General features: G+C 34.3%; 5 protein-coding genes and 1 pseudogene across 6 annotated transcripts; 3 read left to right on the top strand and 3 right to left on the bottom strand.

The window, feature by feature from the left end:
• The first annotated feature begins 656 nt into the window (after nt 1-656).
• On the top strand, nt 657-5,456 carry LOC111293179 (isocitrate dehydrogenase [NADP]-like). The gene is made up of 15 exons (XM_022885953.2): nt 657-1,025; nt 1,143-1,186; nt 1,291-1,400; nt 2,024-2,061; nt 2,232-2,309; nt 2,614-2,667; nt 2,746-2,847; nt 2,958-3,046; nt 3,225-3,328; nt 3,463-3,531; nt 3,611-3,726; nt 4,049-4,083; nt 4,180-4,322; nt 4,643-4,765; nt 4,915-5,456. Exons 1-15 carry the CDS (start codon nt 734-736, stop codon nt 5,009-5,011), a joined length of 1,494 nt encoding a protein of 497 aa, XP_022741688.2. The 5' UTR covers nt 657-733; the 3' UTR covers nt 5,012-5,456.
• Nucleotides 5,457-6,979: 1,523 nt separating this feature from the next.
• On the top strand, nt 6,980-8,761 carry LOC111293181 (glutaredoxin-like). The gene is made up of 4 exons (XM_022885956.2): nt 6,980-7,093; nt 7,179-7,267; nt 8,352-8,450; nt 8,560-8,761. The coding sequence occupies exons 1-4, from the start codon at nt 7,038-7,040 to the stop codon at nt 8,637-8,639; spliced, it is 324 nt and encodes a 107-aa protein (XP_022741691.1). The 5' UTR covers nt 6,980-7,037; the 3' UTR covers nt 8,640-8,761.
• A 465-nt stretch (nt 8,762-9,226) lies between these two features.
• LOC111293434 (uncharacterized) lies at nt 9,227-11,077 on the bottom strand. The gene is given in 8 exon segments (XM_089767071.1): nt 9,227-9,408; nt 9,537-9,584; nt 9,677-9,719; nt 9,722-9,764; nt 9,861-9,926; nt 10,291-10,380; nt 10,600-10,825; nt 10,940-11,077. Coding segments are annotated over 7 exon segments (528 nt in total). The 5' UTR covers nt 10,720-10,825; nt 10,940-11,077; the 3' UTR covers nt 9,227-9,290.
• A 256-nt stretch (nt 11,078-11,333) lies between these two features.
• On the bottom strand, nt 11,334-12,197 carry LOC149516632 (uncharacterized). The gene is made up of 2 exons (XM_089767072.1): nt 12,115-12,197; nt 11,334-11,753 (listed from the first exon to the last, which is right to left on the bottom strand). Exon 2 carries the CDS (start codon nt 11,747-11,749, stop codon nt 11,435-11,437), a length of 315 nt encoding a protein of 104 aa, XP_089623198.1. The 5' UTR covers nt 11,750-11,753; nt 12,115-12,197; the 3' UTR covers nt 11,334-11,434.
• A 1,182-nt stretch (nt 12,198-13,379) lies between these two features.
• Nucleotides 13,380-14,203, bottom strand: LOC111293180 (uncharacterized; annotated as a pseudogene). Its single transcript, XR_016345904.1, has 4 exons — nt 14,143-14,203; nt 13,887-13,992; nt 13,613-13,801; nt 13,380-13,517 (listed from the first exon to the last, which is right to left on the bottom strand). The product of XR_016345904.1 is annotated as an uncharacterized LOC111293180 (transcript).
• Nucleotides 14,204-14,701: 498 nt separating this feature from the next.
• LOC111292369 (uncharacterized) lies at nt 14,702-17,032 on the top strand. The gene is made up of 4 exons (XM_089767070.1): nt 14,702-14,872; nt 15,273-15,731; nt 16,130-16,374; nt 16,507-17,032. Exons 2-4 carry the CDS (start codon nt 15,283-15,285, stop codon nt 16,743-16,745), a joined length of 933 nt encoding a protein of 310 aa, XP_089623196.1. The 5' UTR covers nt 14,702-14,872; nt 15,273-15,282; the 3' UTR covers nt 16,746-17,032.
• Nucleotides 17,033-17,071: the final 39 nt, after the last annotated feature.

The raw sequence follows: 17,071 nt of genomic DNA, 5'->3' as shown, positions 1-17,071 counted from the left end.
CTTTGATAAGAATTTGTAATTCAACTAAACTTTAAGTTGAGTTAAATTTAAAAATAAAATGAAATTGTAATATGTAAATAAATATTATTTATATTCATGTATTTATTTATATTTTAAAATATTTAAATATAAAATTTTGATTATAATTATAAGTAACGCAACCAAATATTGAAAGTACTTGATTCTTTATCATTTATTATATTTATAAAGTTTATTGAACATATTAAGTAGCTGATTGGATCCTATCACAACTCTTTGTATAGTGAGATTAAACTCATCATACTTTTAATTAAATTTAAACATAAATTTTAATAAGATTAAATTAATATAAAAATTTTATTAAAAAATTTTTAATCATAATTACAATAATTTTTTTCAATCATAATTATAAAAATTTTTATTATTTTTTTTAATCTTATTACAATCAATCTCAAAGTCCATCGAGCCTAAATAAAAAAAATCAAGATTTTTTAAAATAAAAAAGTACTTATAAATTATTTATTTTAAAGATAGAAACATTTAAATTTTTTTCAGAAACAGTAATACCACCGTTAAAATTTTTTAAGTTTTAATTAATCGAATTTTAAGTTTATTCAATGGGTTTTTTTTTTATTAGCTATTTATAGCCGTTGGATCTCAAAACCCAAAGCCGCTCTTTAACATTCGTCTTTCCAAACAAGCCGTAACAATATAAGACATCCAAAACGGCAAACCACTCTTTTTAAAACGAAAAATGCCGAAACTCGCTTTCCGACTTCGAGTCGGCTCTATATCGTCTTCAACTGCCTCGACCATGCTTTCGTCCTCGTTTTCCTCTTCTTCTTCTTCGTCGATTATCGCTCTCAGAAACAAAAACCCTAGTTTTCTTTTCTCTTCCTCTTCGTCTCGGCTCTTCAGCAATGGAGCTCTCAACAACCAAGTCGTTTTCTCCTCTCACTTCCCTCGCGCCGTTTCTCTTCGGTGTTTCGCTTCTTCCAGCGGATTCGATCGAGTTCAAGTTCTAAATCCGATCGTCGAAATGGACGGTAAAAAAAACAAAACAATCATATAAACGGCGCCAAATGAGAACGTTTTGCACTTATATTTTCTGCTTTTTTTTAATATTAATTATTGTTACTCCTTTTTTTTTTTGTGATAATTAGGTGATGAAATGACGAGGATCATTTGGAGTATGATAAAAGAAAAAGTATGAATATATATTTCATGATATATATATTTTTTGAAATTTTTTTTTTCACATTTCAAGAATTGTTAATAATTACTAGTTGCTCCTTGTTTGTTTGATTGCAGCTTATAATTCCTTATTTGAATTTGGACATAAAATACTTCGATTTAGGGATATTTAATCGGGATGCGACTAACGACCAAGTCACCATTGAAAGTGCTGAAGCAGCTTTGAAGTAAGTGGTCTTTGCTCAAGGCTCTTTAGACATGAACATTGCTCTATTATTATAATTCTATAGGTATTATGTAAGATATTGGATGGAAAAAGCATGGATTTGTAGAATTGCATTATTAACTTGACAACGCCACTCAAAGAGACATAATCATTCGTCCCTTGTATATGGATAAAATAAATTGTGGCACCATGGCGGTTGATGAATGTTTAAGTCCCCAATTTCTTGAATTCTAATATATTTTAGCTGAGTTGGGTCCAGTGTTGGGCTTAGAGTATTATGTCAAGTGAAGGAAAATCGAGAAAAAGAGTAAAATATCATAATATTAATGATGGTGGTTTTGTTCTTTGTTGAGTAATTGGATCAAGGCTGGATGATAGAAAGAGCGTTGCCAAGGTTGAGGTGGTTCAAGAGAGAGTTATATAGAGGGTTATTATTTTAGTATCTGAATGGAATATGGTGGATTTTTTTTTTTTTTTGATTGGGAAGAATAAGATTCTGTATCTTTAAGCAAAAAGTTTTTGCAATAGTTGAGGAAAGGGAAGGCTTGAAGTTTTGAAGAATTTTGTGGTTTCTTTATCACATCTTAAAGCCTGCAATAGTAAAGATTGTCCATATTTCTTCAGGTATAATGTTGCCATCAAATGTGCCACAATAACTCCTGGTTAGTCATTCTTGTGCTTTTTTAAGCTTTACTAGTCTTGTAGATTGATTTATTTCCTTATTATACATAGCAAGTATCTAAGGTGATGTGCTTGCTTTTTTTCTTTTTTTTTAAATAAAAATTCTTCAGCTTTATATAATATTAAAGTCAGGTTATTGTTGATTATGCAGATGAGACAAGAGTCAAGGAATTTGGGCTGAAATATATGTGGAGAAGTCCCAATGGCACAATTAGAAACATCTTAAATGGTTTGTCTTTCATAATAGTCATCTGTGTACCTTTCATTTCAGGGATAAATTTTGAATGATTGCTGTCATTGATTGATTTGATTTTCCTTTAGTTGTTAAAATAGTCTCCTGAAGTTTGAAAGGTTTGTCTTCTATAAGCTAACATTGTGGATATGTGCTGAAACAATATTTTAAATCATCTATATATCATGAGTATTTAAATCTAATAAATTATGGTGTTTCGCTGTAGTGCTCCCACTTTTAATGAGATGTTTTCTCCTTGTATCGTCAGTCTTCCTAATTGAAGGGTTGCTTCTTGTTGTAGGTACTGTCTTTCGTGAACCTATCCTATGCAAGAATATACCAAGAATTGTTCCTGGTAATGATTTCTTCACACTGTAGCAATGTAACTGAAATGTTTTGGAAAGCTGCTATGAACTTTTTCTCCCTGTTATAGGTTGGAAGAAACCCATATGTATTGGCAGGCATGCCTTTGGTGATCAGTATCGTGCCACTGATAAAGTAATTACTGGACCAGGAAAGCTTAAGATGGTTTTTGGTGAGCTGATTAACCATCATTCTAGACCTGGTGGCATGTAACTAAGCTGGAAATTTCTTATTTCTTGAAATTCTAATTCTTTGCTGCATATGTCTTTTTATTTTTCTTAGTCCCAGAAGGTGGAGACAAGCCAGTGGAGCTTGATGTCTATAATTTTAAAGGTCCTGGTGTAGCACTTGCTATGTATAATGTTGATGAGGTTTGTAAAATTTTGTGTTTTTTTTACCTATATATATATCTATATATTACATGTAAATATACGGTGCGTATGTAAATATATCCACGTGTACAAATTTGTGTACACCCACCCACTAGTCATGATGTGTGGAGAATTCTTCTGATTAATTAATTTAACAAACCATTGTGTGATTTTTCAGTCAATTCGTGCTTTTGCTGAGTCCTCTATGTCATTGGCTTTTTCAAAGAAGTGGCCTCTTTACCTCAGCACGAAGAACACTATTCTGAAGAAGTATGATGGCAGGTAATATTTTCTTTTCTAATTTGCCTTTTTCCGAGAATGTCCTTGTATCTTGGACTATTTCTTTTTTCAAGGTTAGTCTAAATTTTTATTTGCAGAATAACTGCACAATGCTCATCGTAGGAAGTCTATTACAGGTTTAAGGACATATTCCAGGAGGTGTATGAACAAAACTGGAAGAACAAGTTTGAAGAACATTCTATATGGTTGGTTTTTGGCTTTAGTGAAGTATGCTTAAGATTTCTGTTTAGATATTTGTAAATATTGGATTGACTCTATGTCTAGGTATGAACATCGACTAATTGATGACATGGTAGCATATGCCCTAAAAAGTGAAGGGGGCTATGTCTGGGCATGCAAAAATTATGATGGAGATGTCCAAAGTGATCTACTTGCGCAAGGTGCTGTTTAGTACTTATTAGCTGACCATGCAAGTTTTTTTTTCTTGTTCCCCCTCCCAAAAAAAGGGTTCATTGATAATGGAAGATATTAAATAATTTATATTACTTACCTCAAATCGAAAGGGATAGTAATAGTTCACTTGTGTGTTTATTGTTCATTTATCAAATAAATCATTCAAATAATTTTCTTTTGAAATACCTACTGAAATGAATGGATATATTTCTTCGTGGTATGATCTTAATCATTTACAAGTCAATGCATAAGTTTGAGTGGATCTCTCTCAGTTTTTGTGGAGTCTAAATACTTGTTTGCTGTATTCAGGATTTGGCTCTTTGGGCCTGATGACTTCTGTGTTGGTATGTATAAAATGACTTTGTTTCTCTTCTTTTTATATTGGCTTCTTGATTTTGGCCATTGAATGTTGCAAATCTTTATAATCCCAAATTCTGCAGTTGTCATCTGATGGGAAGACACTAGAAGCTGAGGCAGCTCATGGGACTGTAACACGACATTTCAGGCTTCATCAAAAGGGACAAGAAACCAGTACAAACAGTATTGCCTCCATATTTGCATGGACGAGAGGGCTGGAGCACAGGTAGTTAGATTTCTGCCGCATCCAAGTAAAATGATGCAGTATCTTCCTTTTTGTAATTTTATTTTATTAGTATTTATTCTAAACGAACTCCTTCATTGGTTTCTTTCTCCTTGTTTGGCATAAAGAATTTGAAACCGAAACATAAATAATGCTTTTGTGCTTTCCATTGATGTATTGGAATATTTTGGTCAAAGTAGCATATAACTATTGGAACTAATATTTCTGTTTATTGTTTGTACAGTTTAGATTTGAATTTTTTTCTTTCAGTCGTAATCTTGATGACAGCACTGATTTGAAATTCCATCCAATCTCTCTTGCAGGGCCAAACTAGATAAAAATGAAAGGTTGCTGGACTTTGTTCACAAGTTGGAGGCTGCTTGTATTGAGACAGTGGAGGCAGGAAAAATGACCAAGGATCTTGCCATATTAATCCATGGACCCATGTATGTCGCACTTTCTCTTTATGTATGATTTTCTCCATTCTCAATGAGATCTTACGTTGGATGGTTCTTCCTTACCTCCAACTACCACTTCGTAACCCCAAAATAAGTTATGACTTTATAGTCACTGAGATATTTCTCTATGAATTCAGGGTATCAAGAGAGTCATACTTGAACACAGAAGAATTCATTGATGCTGTTGCAGTAAATCTTGAGTTGAAGCTTCGGGAGCCAGCTTTGTGCAAGTAGATACTTCTATTAAGCTGTCAATCCGGTAATTTCCAACGAACAAAGAAATTTTTTTGAAGGCACCATGTACTCTGTTAGGACTCGTTCACCTTTTTCTTTTGATTTAAATTTGCCAAGTAGGTAGTGTAGCTCCATTTAAACACAATAATTTCAACGGGTCATTCTTAGATAAGACGAGAAATGAGCCTGCTCGACAATGGAAAGTTGCTTGCCCGGAGATTGATCCTATAAGAAAACTACAAACAGATCATAATTAACCATTTATCAAGTTTGGATTTGTGATAAATGTTAATCTTAAAACGTAGAATTCAATAAAGCGAAAGTAAATGTTGAGAGTGACATGTTTTCCATGTACATTATATGTAGCCACATGGATGGCAATGGAACAGACAAAAATGCCACTTGGCAAGCACATGATTATATCACATCAATTATTTAATTCTAACCACCTTCTGTTTGATTTGCTCTACAAATGCCATAGGATGAGTTCTAATCTTTCACTTAATACAGCTAATTGACCAAAAGTATATATGGAAGCTCGTGCTTTGACACTGGAAATGAAATTTCCCAAAAAAAAAAAAAGCCCAAAATTTGAAATGAAATTAAATCTTTAGGCAAATGTGTCCCCAAGCAACTACCCCAACAACCTCTTATTAGCTTTTGGAATCCAAAGAGAATATCGAGTGTGACAAGAAATTACAAAAAAATTTATATATATGAAAGCTAGAAGACAAGAAAAGGCTATGCTGCAAATTGCTTGCGGAAAATTGATCTAACATAGATATCTACAGATTTACTGCATGTTTTCTTCTCAAACGAATCAAACGGACAAAGCAGAAGATTTTTTTTTTTTTGTCATCCAACTCAGAAGTCATAGTTAACCACTAACTGAAACTTCTATACATGGCACTTCATTATTGCATTTGTGAACTCTCATCTGATTGCAACTTCACTGCTACCATGAGAAATCAACTGTTTCATTGCTGTTTTATATGCCTTTGGAATTCCTGAAAACCTGGTTTGAACTAACTTCTGCAAAATTATTACTGGGTTCTTGATGCCTCATCTGAACTGCGAGTCCTAGAAGACTCGGAGGAAGTACCAGAACCAATACTGACTCTTTCCTCTTTTGCTATTGGTGGTTTGAATAAAATCCGGAAAGGCAACCCTCTGGTTTTGGAGTGCTGAAAATTGAACTAGTGGCTGGTGTTGCTAATTTAACTTGGTCCTGGACCCAATTAAGTTATCTCCAACCATAAGAATATTTATTCGACTATCCGTTTCATCTTATCGATAATTTCCAAATGTCAGCATCTTAGATGATTGGTGTCTGTTTCAGGCACCCCATAAAATTCACCTTCAATGAAAGGCTTAAAAAATAAAGATTCTATTTGATTGAAGTTGTTTTTTTTTTTTTTTTTGGTTAAATCCACTTGGTAAAATGGAAGCTGAGAACTAATGGGTTAATTGAGTTAATTATGATTTAGATTGGATTTTCCATATCAATAATTCCTTTTAATGAATGACAAATAAATTTTTGGGTAAGTTTTTATTAAAACTTACAAGATACGTGATTCTTGTCGTGATTCGAGAATGAGATAAATTTATCCTCAAGATATTAAACTTTATTGAAGCTAAGCCAAGTCTTATCCCTTTGGTCTGGCTTTCAAAGAGACTTGAAATCCTTCCTTTTTAACTCTTTCATTTTACAGCAAAACAAACACAATTGGACACGGAATTTTGGATTGGACACGTTACCCAAAAAAAGACAAAAACCGATTCATGGTGTAAAATCCAAAAGGGCCCACCAACTACGAATAATTATTCAAAAAGTTCCATAATTTCGAATTCGAAATCAACGGCTCAGATCATTTTCAGAAACTTCTACATCACGCCGAGCAATTCCTTTCCCACTTAATCGACGCTATCTTCTTTTCTATTAATGCCAGGACGCTAAGATCTCCAATCAAAGAGGAAAATTAGAAACAAAATTTTAGGGCTCTGAAAAAAAGGAAGGAAGAGAGAAATGGCTTTGCCGAAGGCTAAGGAGACTGTTTCTGCCAATCCCGTTGTTGTTTTCAGGTATACATATCACTATACGTATTTTTATGAGTTAATTATTGATCGTATACGAATTTGTGTTTTGATTCGTCATACTTTGATGCAGCAAGTCGTACTGTCCTTACTGTGTGAGCGTGAAGAAGTTGCTTCAACAAATTGGAGCCTCCTTCAAGGCAATTGAGCTCGACAACGAAAGTTAGTGTTTCTTTTTCTCTTTTTCTTTTACTCTTTGAGAGAGAAAAAAGAATATTCGAGGTATAATTTGTGATTCGTTGTTTGAAAATTTATATTTAATTGCTTAAATTTTCTTAGCTTGAATTTGATTGGGTTCTGTATGGTATCTTGAGATTGATCTATTTACAGAAATTATACAGTGATTTCAAGGCTTTGTTTGGGGGAACAATTATAAATTAATCAATCAAAATATAGGTAATTCATACAAGACGAATAAAAGAAATTATTTTTGGGATTTTTTTTTTCCTTGTAGTATTGGAGGATATAAAACTTATTCATAACTTTTTGTCTTTTTAAACATTAGATTATTTTGGTTTTCCAGTCAGTACTTTTTATTAATTATGATGAAATTGATTTTAGGGATCATGTTGATTAACCTAGCTGCCATTAGTAATTTTTTGTTTCTTGAGCTTTGCAAGAGGAGTAGTTGGAAACTTATGTGGGAAGCATTTGAGGTCCGTTTGAACTGTAGTCTAGGGGAATCTGTAGTTTTGCTATCAAATTCCGTAGCTCCACTGTGTTTAAGACATGGATATGGAGCCGTATGTATGATGTTTTGAGTATGGTTTTGAAGATGCCATAATTCAGTAAGCCATGGTTGGTATTATTGTGGGGTTATATGGTTCCATTGTTTTGACAATAGATTTTAGAGATGAAAGTGTCTGGTTTTGTGTATAAGATAATGGGATGTAACTCTATTACCCTTAATAAGCATTTTAAGAATGCCTGTAAAAGTGATTGACTGTCTTTTGCTGGTGTTGTGATGGTTTGAGTACTTTATCTTGATTCGGAGATTTGAATATCAGAAGTTCAATCTATTATACAATAACATAATACATTGAACATTTTGTTTTCCATGGGATGGGAGCAGTAGAGATGCTCCCTTTGATAAATTTCAGACTGTTGATTTGAGTTAAGGATCGGATTTCTAACTCGACCTTGTTGAACTTAAACTTCATTCTTTCCAAAAGAAATAGTGAATTGGTTGTAAACGTACATTAGGAAGAGATCAATGACCTATGGCTTTCATCTTTGTATTTTCAAGGTGATGGAGCTGAAATTCAAGCAGCTCTGGCTGAGTGGACCGGCCAGCGGACTGTGCCCAATGTTTTCATTGGCGGGAATCACATTGGTGGCTGTGACAGTATGCCCTTTAAACTCTTGTGCTATCATCATTTGCTTGAAGCAGGAACAATATTCCTATAATACCATCTTTGCTTCTTTATTAATTACCGGGTTCTTATATCTTGCAGCCACAAACGCCATACACAAGGATGGGAAGTTGATTCCTCTCCTAACTGAAGCTGGAGCTGTTGCTAAACCTTCTGCTTAGAATAGAGTTCTGCTGCACGTTGTCTATAATAATACTAGAAAATAAATATGGACTTTGGTTTGGTTCATGTTTATTCGCTTTTCAGCTGAATCCTTAATGATATTGGATTTGAGTTATGGTTTCATTTCTTCTATTATTTTCTGAAGTTTTTACGAAATCTAGACAAATTTGGAGTTTCTATGAAACTAAATTTGACAATTTACGGAATGAAAAGAAAAACATGGAAATAAAAAATAATAAGGATTAAAATTTTAATAAATTATGTGTTTAGTATTTTGACATATTTTGTGATATATAATTTTTTATTTTAAATATGATTAACGCAAAACAGTTATGAATGGTCAGATTTACAAATGAAATTGTGAAACTTGCTCGACAAGTCGTTTTTTTTTTTAATGAATCGAATATTGGAAGACAAACTATAATTTTAATTAAGAAACTGACTTTGAGTAAATATTTTGTCTTGTTTGTCCCATGGCAACTGTGAGCATGTGACTGTTCTTTCATGACTTCTGCCTTGCATGCCCTAAAGTACACTTCGATTGTTACTATATAAAATTTTCAGATCAAACTTTGAAGGCAGTAATGCTAGGTAAATACATCAGCTTACAAGCAACTTCGGCAATTTGACAAATACAAAGCTGACATTCTTTAACTTAAACACCGGTATGATTGGGGGAACCATTTTGACAGCAGGTAATGCTTGGCATTTACTATCAAAGCAAACAATCCGTAGCATGGCAGATGCATGAATGCCAAAAAAAAGTTCCTGCAAATGCATACAAAATAGAAATGGATGAGAAAAGCAAAGCATGAGAAAAAAATCTGAAAAAAAAAAAAAAAAGCCCATGGAAGTATATTTGACAGCATTTGAGCTTTCAGTAGGAGAAGATGTACCACAATGCAGCATTAGGTGATGACAAATCAAGAAATGAGTATGGCCACCTGCAACAGAGAATTATCACTACTTCTTGAGTAATTATGTCTTGTGTATTATATCCGGATTTTGGAATGAAAAAAGTAAAAATCGATATTACCAAATTGAGACACTAGCATGAATGATCCACTGGAAAATGACGTGCCGGTTCATAAGATGAAGTAAGAAATTCGAAACCAAGGGAGCCGCTGGAAGGTGGTTGATAGTTGTATACAGTTCAAGGTGATTATGATGAAAAAAGAAGCTGTATCCATAAAACAAGAAGAAAAACAACATACATTTACCAAGCAATTCAGGGCTGTATCACCGAGAAGTAGGATGACATTGAGTGTATGCATGTTAACAGTCATCTGAAATATGGAGACCAAAAGCAATAAGATAACACAAAAAGGAATAAGAAATGGAAATAAATCCAAAACAAGTTCAAGTAGAAACATCAACCAACGGTTTTGACAGAAAGTATCATTAGAAAAACAGAATGAATGGATCTTCAACTGTGGATGGGAAGATATAGAGAAATGGCTAAGAAATCGTCCTCTAAACTGCTTCAGACATGTGGCAAGTTTGGCTATGATTCTATGAACTTGAACTACATGTTGTCATTATTGTTTCAAACATTTGGATGTGATTGAGTTCCTAGTGTACTGAACATGTTCACACACAAGCAGGAGCTCAAAAGCAATAACCAGATATGCAAAGGGATAGAGAACTCACAAAATTAAATTTAAAATATTTGATGGAAAGAAATGAATAAATAATGGACCAATAAATGAAGTGAGTAAGCATAACTGCTCCAGCATTCATCTGCATATGACAAATCAAAATCAGGTTCAACATAAAAGTTTTGAGGAATAAGGTAGAAGCAGCATGAAAAGCTCAAAGTATTCCCACAACATTCTTAAAATCATTTAACATCCAATGCAGTGCTACAAAAATGATTTTAGAGTAAAAATACTAGTACTATTTTCACTAGAAGGTTTAGAACCATTATTTTGTTGACTTGAGTGGCAAAAGAGAATTTACCTGGAATATAACTTTGGAGAGATAACTAGAAATGCCTACAGTTTGTGAAACATTGCATCTTTCCTGGGGATTTAAGGCTTTTCTACGAACATTTGTAACATTTATGTTAGTTAAAGGCATTTAGCATCCTTGCTCTGAATCTATCCTAACATTCTCCACATCAAAATCACAGCGGCTCATTTTTTGATGCTGGTAACACCCCGTAAATAGAAAGCAATGTTCCAAACTGCAAAAATGAGGTGGAAATCATACTGCATACAGTCATCTGGATACTGACAGTTTTTAGCAGAAGCAGAAACATTGCAACAAAGAACGGGAAGAATATAATTAGAAGACATACCCCAAAATAAATGGTAACCAAAGTAAAAGTCCACCTGTCCAGCACCAAGTTAGAATGTTTCGGAATGTTTCGGAAAAATACCTGTTAGAATTAATTAGGAAGCTTGACATATAAGGCAAAATACCCTATGATTTCAGTTTCCGAAGATCAGATAGATGAATAATATACATTGGCTTTAAGCTCAAAATCAATTTTGTACTGTTTGGGGATTAGGTGACTCTAGACTCTCATAAACTGAAAGTTTAGTTTGTTTGTTACAGCCATTGGCAGTTTGGTTGATATTTAGCAGCTTTTGCAGCTCTTTGGAAAATAATAAACTTTCCTTATACAAAAAAAGAAGCTCACAATCAATTTAAAAAACGGCAGTCATTGCAATTTACTTAAAATGCCATGATTCAAATATAAAGATGGAAGCAGTTTAAGTAAGCATTAGTAACTTAGTCCAAGGCAAGTTCGGATAGGGAAGATTGCTGACTGAGTATAATAGTGATAAGTTCAACCACCATTAACAACTTTGATTGTAACTGTTGCCAAAGCCAAACAAAACGCAACAACTCGATAACCCAACAGCCAAAAAGGATGGATTTCTTGAAGACAAGGCCTCCAAACATCATCATCATATAACTCATCACAACCTAAATCTTCCTGCCTTTCTCTTCCCTCACATTTCACTTGTTCCAATCCTTCATATTTCCATATTAAAAACAATGCCATAACAATTCGAGTCAAAACAATAATTGAACAAAGCAACACTCTCCAATTGAACCAGTAACTCAAGGTTGTTGTATCAGCAGTCACCAACAGCTGCATCCTGCTAAAAGCAAATTACCCATTATAAATTCTTGACACCCTTTTTCTTTGTTTTTTTAAAAAAATATCTTTTTTTTAATTAAATATTAATCAACTGCTTGGTTCATATTTGATATGTTTCAAATTTAGATTTTTTCATACACAAATTTCCATTTTTTTATCTGATTGCAGTGCTAAATATTCATTAATTACATCAAAAACCGAAAAGGGTATTTGAAATTAATAAGCATTCCATGAAAAATAAACTAATCCTGAAGATTCAAAATTTTGGATGATATTAATACCAACAACATGATACATATATAAATCCATAGGAGAAAAAGCCTTATGACAGATTCCGACTGGTGAAAAGATAGATTACTTACAGAATATATGATGATTTCCAGGGGAAGAAATGAGAAACAGAGGCCTTTCGGTTAGCTTGGATATCAGGAAATGGATAATTCAATTATTTGATTTTTTTTTTTTTTGTATTTTACTGATTTTAAGCATTTTATTTCCTTTTGGGGAATGTGGAACCGCGAGATATAAATTTGGATCCATGTGATGTGATGAGGTGGCGGCATTTGCTTTCATTTGCTTACAATTTTATGTGCTTTGAACACGTGAGCTAATGAGGAAGATTTTGTTGGCCCCAAAGTTGGTGCTTTGGTTACAGCCTTACAGGGCAGGCAGCCCATATAACTATTTGACTCGGTTCATGGTGTTAGCCTTTTTTGCTACGTTGCCAAATAAACACTTAACTTTGTGTATTGACTGATAGTTTTCTCTTGATCATTTTGATGTGTGGCTTTTGTTTTCTCGCCCTTTTATTATATTGCAATGATACAGGTGGACAGGACATGTATATTTCTAGGGCTTTAGTGTTCTTCCCATGCTAATGTTTTGCTGTAGCCTGAAATCCTTATCCAGTTGAAAAGACAGGTTCATGCTTTTTCACCCATTTCCTGCTTTTTACATTCCTTGCTGAGGTTGCCAATACATCTCAAAGCGGTGGTATAATCCTGACCGCAGAGGCCAATGCAGTTTACTTGGATTCCAGATTTTGCTGAATTTATGTGGTGATAATGTTTTCATGCCAGAATTTCCAACTTTTACGCTACTATTACGTTTGGTTGCCTAGGAAAAACCAGAGACGAAAGCATATTGAAGTTTATCGAGCAATAATTTCAGTACTTGGTTTGCAGTAGTAGCCTACCATTCAAGAGCAGGTTTTCAATAGAAGTAAAAGAATCTGCTCTTGGTGCAGATTTTGCTTAATTTCAGTAAAACATGATACGAAGCTGATTCGTATTACAACAATACAGTAGTTTCATGCCACCTTTTTTAAGAACTATGCTTGAAGTTATGGCTTTTATTGTAACCAGTTCACTCATGTATGCAACTCTTTACACAATACTCGATAGCCACAATAAGCTAGCCTTGAACTACAACATAAAAGTCTTCTGCTACATCTTCCCAATCTGCCTGATCATAAAGGCGATAGGATGCATCTAAGTCGAAATTCATTAAGAAGGGAATTAAGTGTTTTGCAATAGCAAGGACTTACAATCTTTATCAGGGCCTAAAAGCAGAAAGAAACCAGTAAATTATACTCATATGTTGCATTCTGAAGGCTGCAGCAGATGTCTCTGAAGTTTCTGATCACTTTATTAAATTTATGACTAGGAAGAAGTTCATTCATGGGGCTTTTGATGATCTTTTTGCACTTTGAATCAATGCCAAAGCTTTCTTCTCCTGAAAGTAGCCATCCTTTGAGTGGAAATATCTGGATAGAATATAAAAATACATCAATAAGAGAAACAGCCTCTCACTTAAGTTTAAGCCAAAGTAAAATGGAAAACTTAATTGGGAATTCATTACCTTTATAAGAAGGGTATAATATCTTGCAGAATCCATTAGTTTTTGAATTTTTCAAAATCACTTTGGTTTTCCCAAACTGATCATCAGCATGCAAAGTTTTGTTGCCCTTACAGCCGAACTGCCTTGCAGATATAGCCTGGAAATAGGCTTGAAAGAAGGCCTCGTTCTCTTTAAGCAACTCTTTCCAAACTGCAAAAGCACCAGCTTAAGCCTGTCAAAACACTAATAACACATATACATGCGGGCGCTGAAAAGAGTAAAGAGAACTTTTTACCTGTTAGGGTGATGATTGGTTCAATCTTGGCATGCTTAGCAAGTGCTTTAACACAGTCATCTCTGCTCATGTGAAACACCAGGCATCTCTCTATCATATGTTGAACCTACAAAATAATATCACCCCAAAGCATTAAAAACCGTAAGTTTTTGATGTTTTTCACAATGATTTCAAAAACCCTCTTAAATGGTCACAAACAATGTGCATACAAAGCAAAAGATTCTAAGTATCACAAGATAATTATCTGGTGTTTTACCATTCTAATGCAGTCATGTGGCTGGCAATGCAAAACAAGGGAATTGATGTTTATGGCACATTTTGAGAAAAGGAGAGAGAGGTGGGTGCAAATAGTGCTGGGCTGTTTGATATTTGTGTTAGATATTTAGATTTTTTTTACACAAGGAAAAGCATAATAAGAACAAAATGAAAGGGGAAGAGAGCAACTGATAAAGGGCTGTTATCCACAAATATCCAAGTGAAGGGCCGAAAGAGCATGAGAAATCCGAAGGCTTAGGCTCAGCTCATCTTCAAGTGATAAGACTTCAGCATCTTCCAATTGCAGAAACAATTTTTTTGTTGAGATGGGAAATTTTTTTATGCGGACCTCTCTACCAACATTTATAACCCTTTCGAATTTAACCCATCACCTACAGCTTCAATTTAATCTAGTTGGGCCTGATGGGTGATGAAGCTTGTTATCCTAGAAACTTACAGCAAGGTCCATATCTAGTTGAGCCACAACAGATTGATCATGATATGATGAAGTCTCTCCATCATTAGTAGCAGCCCATGAAAACCACACCAAAGTCCAATAACCATCTGGAAAACCCTACTTGGCTAATAGGCGAACCTGCAAAAACCCCGTGTTTTTGCTGCTTTCGTGTTCTTTCCCTTTCTTCTTCAGCTTCACTGATAAACCTTAAAACTTTCTTCTACGACTTTTCTCTTCAAAAAAATCTTGCTATCTAATCAAAATTAAATCTTGGGTAAGTCTTTTTTCTCAACATTTTACCTTAACCATTCGTGAAATAATTGATACTATTTTCTTTTTCTATATATGCTTTGAATGTATACGTATTTTCATGAATTTGGGTCTTTCTGGTGTTTTATGTTATAGTTCATTCTTAATGGAACTTTGGGTATGCGGTAATAGTTGAATTTACTTTTTCTTTTGGGGAGTAAACTTTGGTACTTTGATTACTTATTAGACCAAATTTGTCTGAGTAATTCATGAAAGAAGAAAAAGAGAGAAATTTCTGAAACATATATTGAAGCTTTTTGCAATTTTCTGATAACGTAATAAATAGTAGATTACATTGAACATATTTTCAGACTTGTGACAGACAGGTAATTGCTTTTTTTTTTTTGGTTCTGCATAAAATTTAGTATTTTGAGGATGTTGCTTTTGGATCCCTCAAAGAAGATATCATTTAATCGGTGCATTAGAGATGGAGACTTGGTTATTGTCTATGAGAGGCATGATACTATGAAGGCTGTTAAAGTGTTTGAGAATTCGGTTCTTCAAAATCGTTTTGGTGTGTTTAAACATTCGGATTGGATTGGGAAGCCATTTGGTTCCAAAGTGTTTAGCAACAAGGGTGGATTTGTTTACCTATTGGCTCCAACGCCAGAGTTATGGACTTTGGTTCTAAGTCACAGGACTCAGATTCTCTATATTGCGGATATTAGCTTTGTGATTATGTACTCGGAAATAGTTCCTGGTTGTTTGGTTCTTGAATCAGGAACCGGAAGTGGATCTTTAACAGCCTCACTTGCAAGGGCTGTGGCTCCTACTGGACATGTTTATACATTTGATTTCCATGAACAGAGGGCTGCCTCAGCTAGGTAAGATGTTTTTCTTTTATGAGAGTGCATTGTAACATTATTTTATCATTCTGATGAAATTTCAGTTTCAAAGCTTGAGTTATGAAATATGATTTGATAATTGCTTAGGTTGAGTTTGAGTTCTAGTTTGATTTCTGAATCTATTTGGGTTGATGTATTTTTAGATTCTGGATCTGTAGCTGCAATGTTTCAGAGTCTCAAAATCATCTCATTTTATGGATCTTTTCTTTTCTTCTTTTGAGCATGTTTTGTCCCCTTATATGGTTTCTGCTTGTCTAACTCATTGTAGAAAGATGTGAAGATGATCCTTTATTCCTTCTATTCTTTTATGGGTTGATTAGAGAGCAAAGGCCTGATTCATTGGCTTGTCTGTTTATGATTTATCCCTCGTTTGACAGAGAGGATTTTGAGAGGACAGGAATAAACACCTTAGTTACTGTGGGAGTCAGAGACATTCAGGGTGAGGGATTTCCAGATGAATTTTTTGGGTTGGCTGATTCTGTATTTCTGGACCTACCACAACCTTGGCTGGCCATTCCTTCAGCTGGAAAAATGTTGAAACAAGATGGAATTTTGTGCTCCTTCTCACCTTGCATTGAACAAGTGCAACGCTCATGTGAAACTCTTAGATCAAACTTTACAGGTAGCTTTTTTGAAACTAGTTCTGCTATCTTGCTCAAGCGGTATTTCTTTTATAGTGTCATGAACTTTTCTTAGAAGTGTTCTTTCTTCGTCTCTCTCTCTATCTAAAGTGTAAAGTGCTTGTAACATACAGATATAAGGACCTTTGAAATACTACTTCGCACATATGAAATCCGTGAATGGAAAATGGACTGCTCAAAGGTTGATGATGGTGGTTCCGTTGCATGTCCTCCATGCAAGAGGAGGCAGCCTTCAGGCGAAGGAAGCATGAGGGACAACTCAAGTTCTCCAGCAGTCATGGCTCGGCCATCTGCTGAAGCTAGAGGGCATACTGGATACTTGACATTTGCAAGACTTAAATGCATCTTGTGAAAAGCATTGCATACCGGACATTTGACATTCACAAGACTTGAGTGTGTCTGGTGAAAAACATCGACTCTTACGATAAATTCAACACTATATTGAGAGTTTGCATCCTTGTATTCTGATTGGTTCTTACATCACTCCATTACAAAATTGTTCATTCCTTATCATCTCTAGTCAACAAAGAAGGTTCTGATAATGGTTTAGGCTCTTGTTTTTTTCCATTTTGCTTTCAACTGAGGTGTACCAAAAGTCTAAAACTTTATCATACAGATGGGACGATGATATTTCTTCTACACTTGGGGTTGCAGGATACAATTTTTTATGTGGAGTTA

Source organism: Durio zibethinus, chromosome 10 (genome assembly GCF_047325235.1).
Source record: "Durio zibethinus cultivar Kanyao isolate XHJ-2024 chromosome 10, ASM4732523v1, whole genome shotgun sequence".
Taxonomy (NCBI): domain Eukaryota; kingdom Viridiplantae; phylum Streptophyta; class Magnoliopsida; order Malvales; family Malvaceae; genus Durio; species Durio zibethinus.
Note: the sequence above shows the minus strand (reverse complement) of the source record. Positions and strands in the feature narration are given on the sequence as shown.

Bases quoted from the DNA above. Each gene is read 5' to 3' on its own strand.
- LOC111293179 (XM_022885953.2), top strand. From the start codon at position 734: ATGCCGAAACTCGCTTTCCGACTTCGAGTCGGCTCTATATCGTCTTCA. The intron at 2,848-2,957 runs GTGAGCTGATTA...TATTTTTCTTAG, and splicing joins AAAGCTTAAGATGGTTTTTG to TCCCAGAAGGTGGAGACAAG. The intron at 3,047-3,224 runs GTTTGTAAAATT...GTGATTTTTCAG, and splicing joins CTATGTATAATGTTGATGAG to TCAATTCGTGCTTTTGCTGA.
- LOC111293181 (XM_022885956.2), top strand. From the start codon at position 7,038: ATGGCTTTGCCGAAGGCTAAGGAGACTGTTTCTGCCAATCCCGTTGTT. The intron at 7,094-7,178 runs GTATACATATCA...ACTTTGATGCAG, and splicing joins AATCCCGTTGTTGTTTTCAG to CAAGTCGTACTGTCCTTACT. The intron at 8,451-8,559 runs GTATGCCCTTTA...TATATCTTGCAG, and splicing joins TCACATTGGTGGCTGTGACA to CCACAAACGCCATACACAAG.
- LOC149516632 (XM_089767072.1), bottom strand. From the start codon at position 11,749: ATGCAGCTGTTGGTGACTGCTGATACAACAACCTTGAGTTACTGGTTC.
- LOC111292369 (XM_089767070.1), top strand. From the start codon at position 15,283: ATGTTGCTTTTGGATCCCTCAAAGAAGATATCATTTAATCGGTGCATT. The intron at 15,732-16,129 runs GTAAGATGTTTT...CTCGTTTGACAG, and splicing joins CAGAGGGCTGCCTCAGCTAG to AGAGGATTTTGAGAGGACAG. The intron at 16,375-16,506 runs GTAGCTTTTTTG...TGTAACATACAG, and splicing joins TCTTAGATCAAACTTTACAG to ATATAAGGACCTTTGAAATA.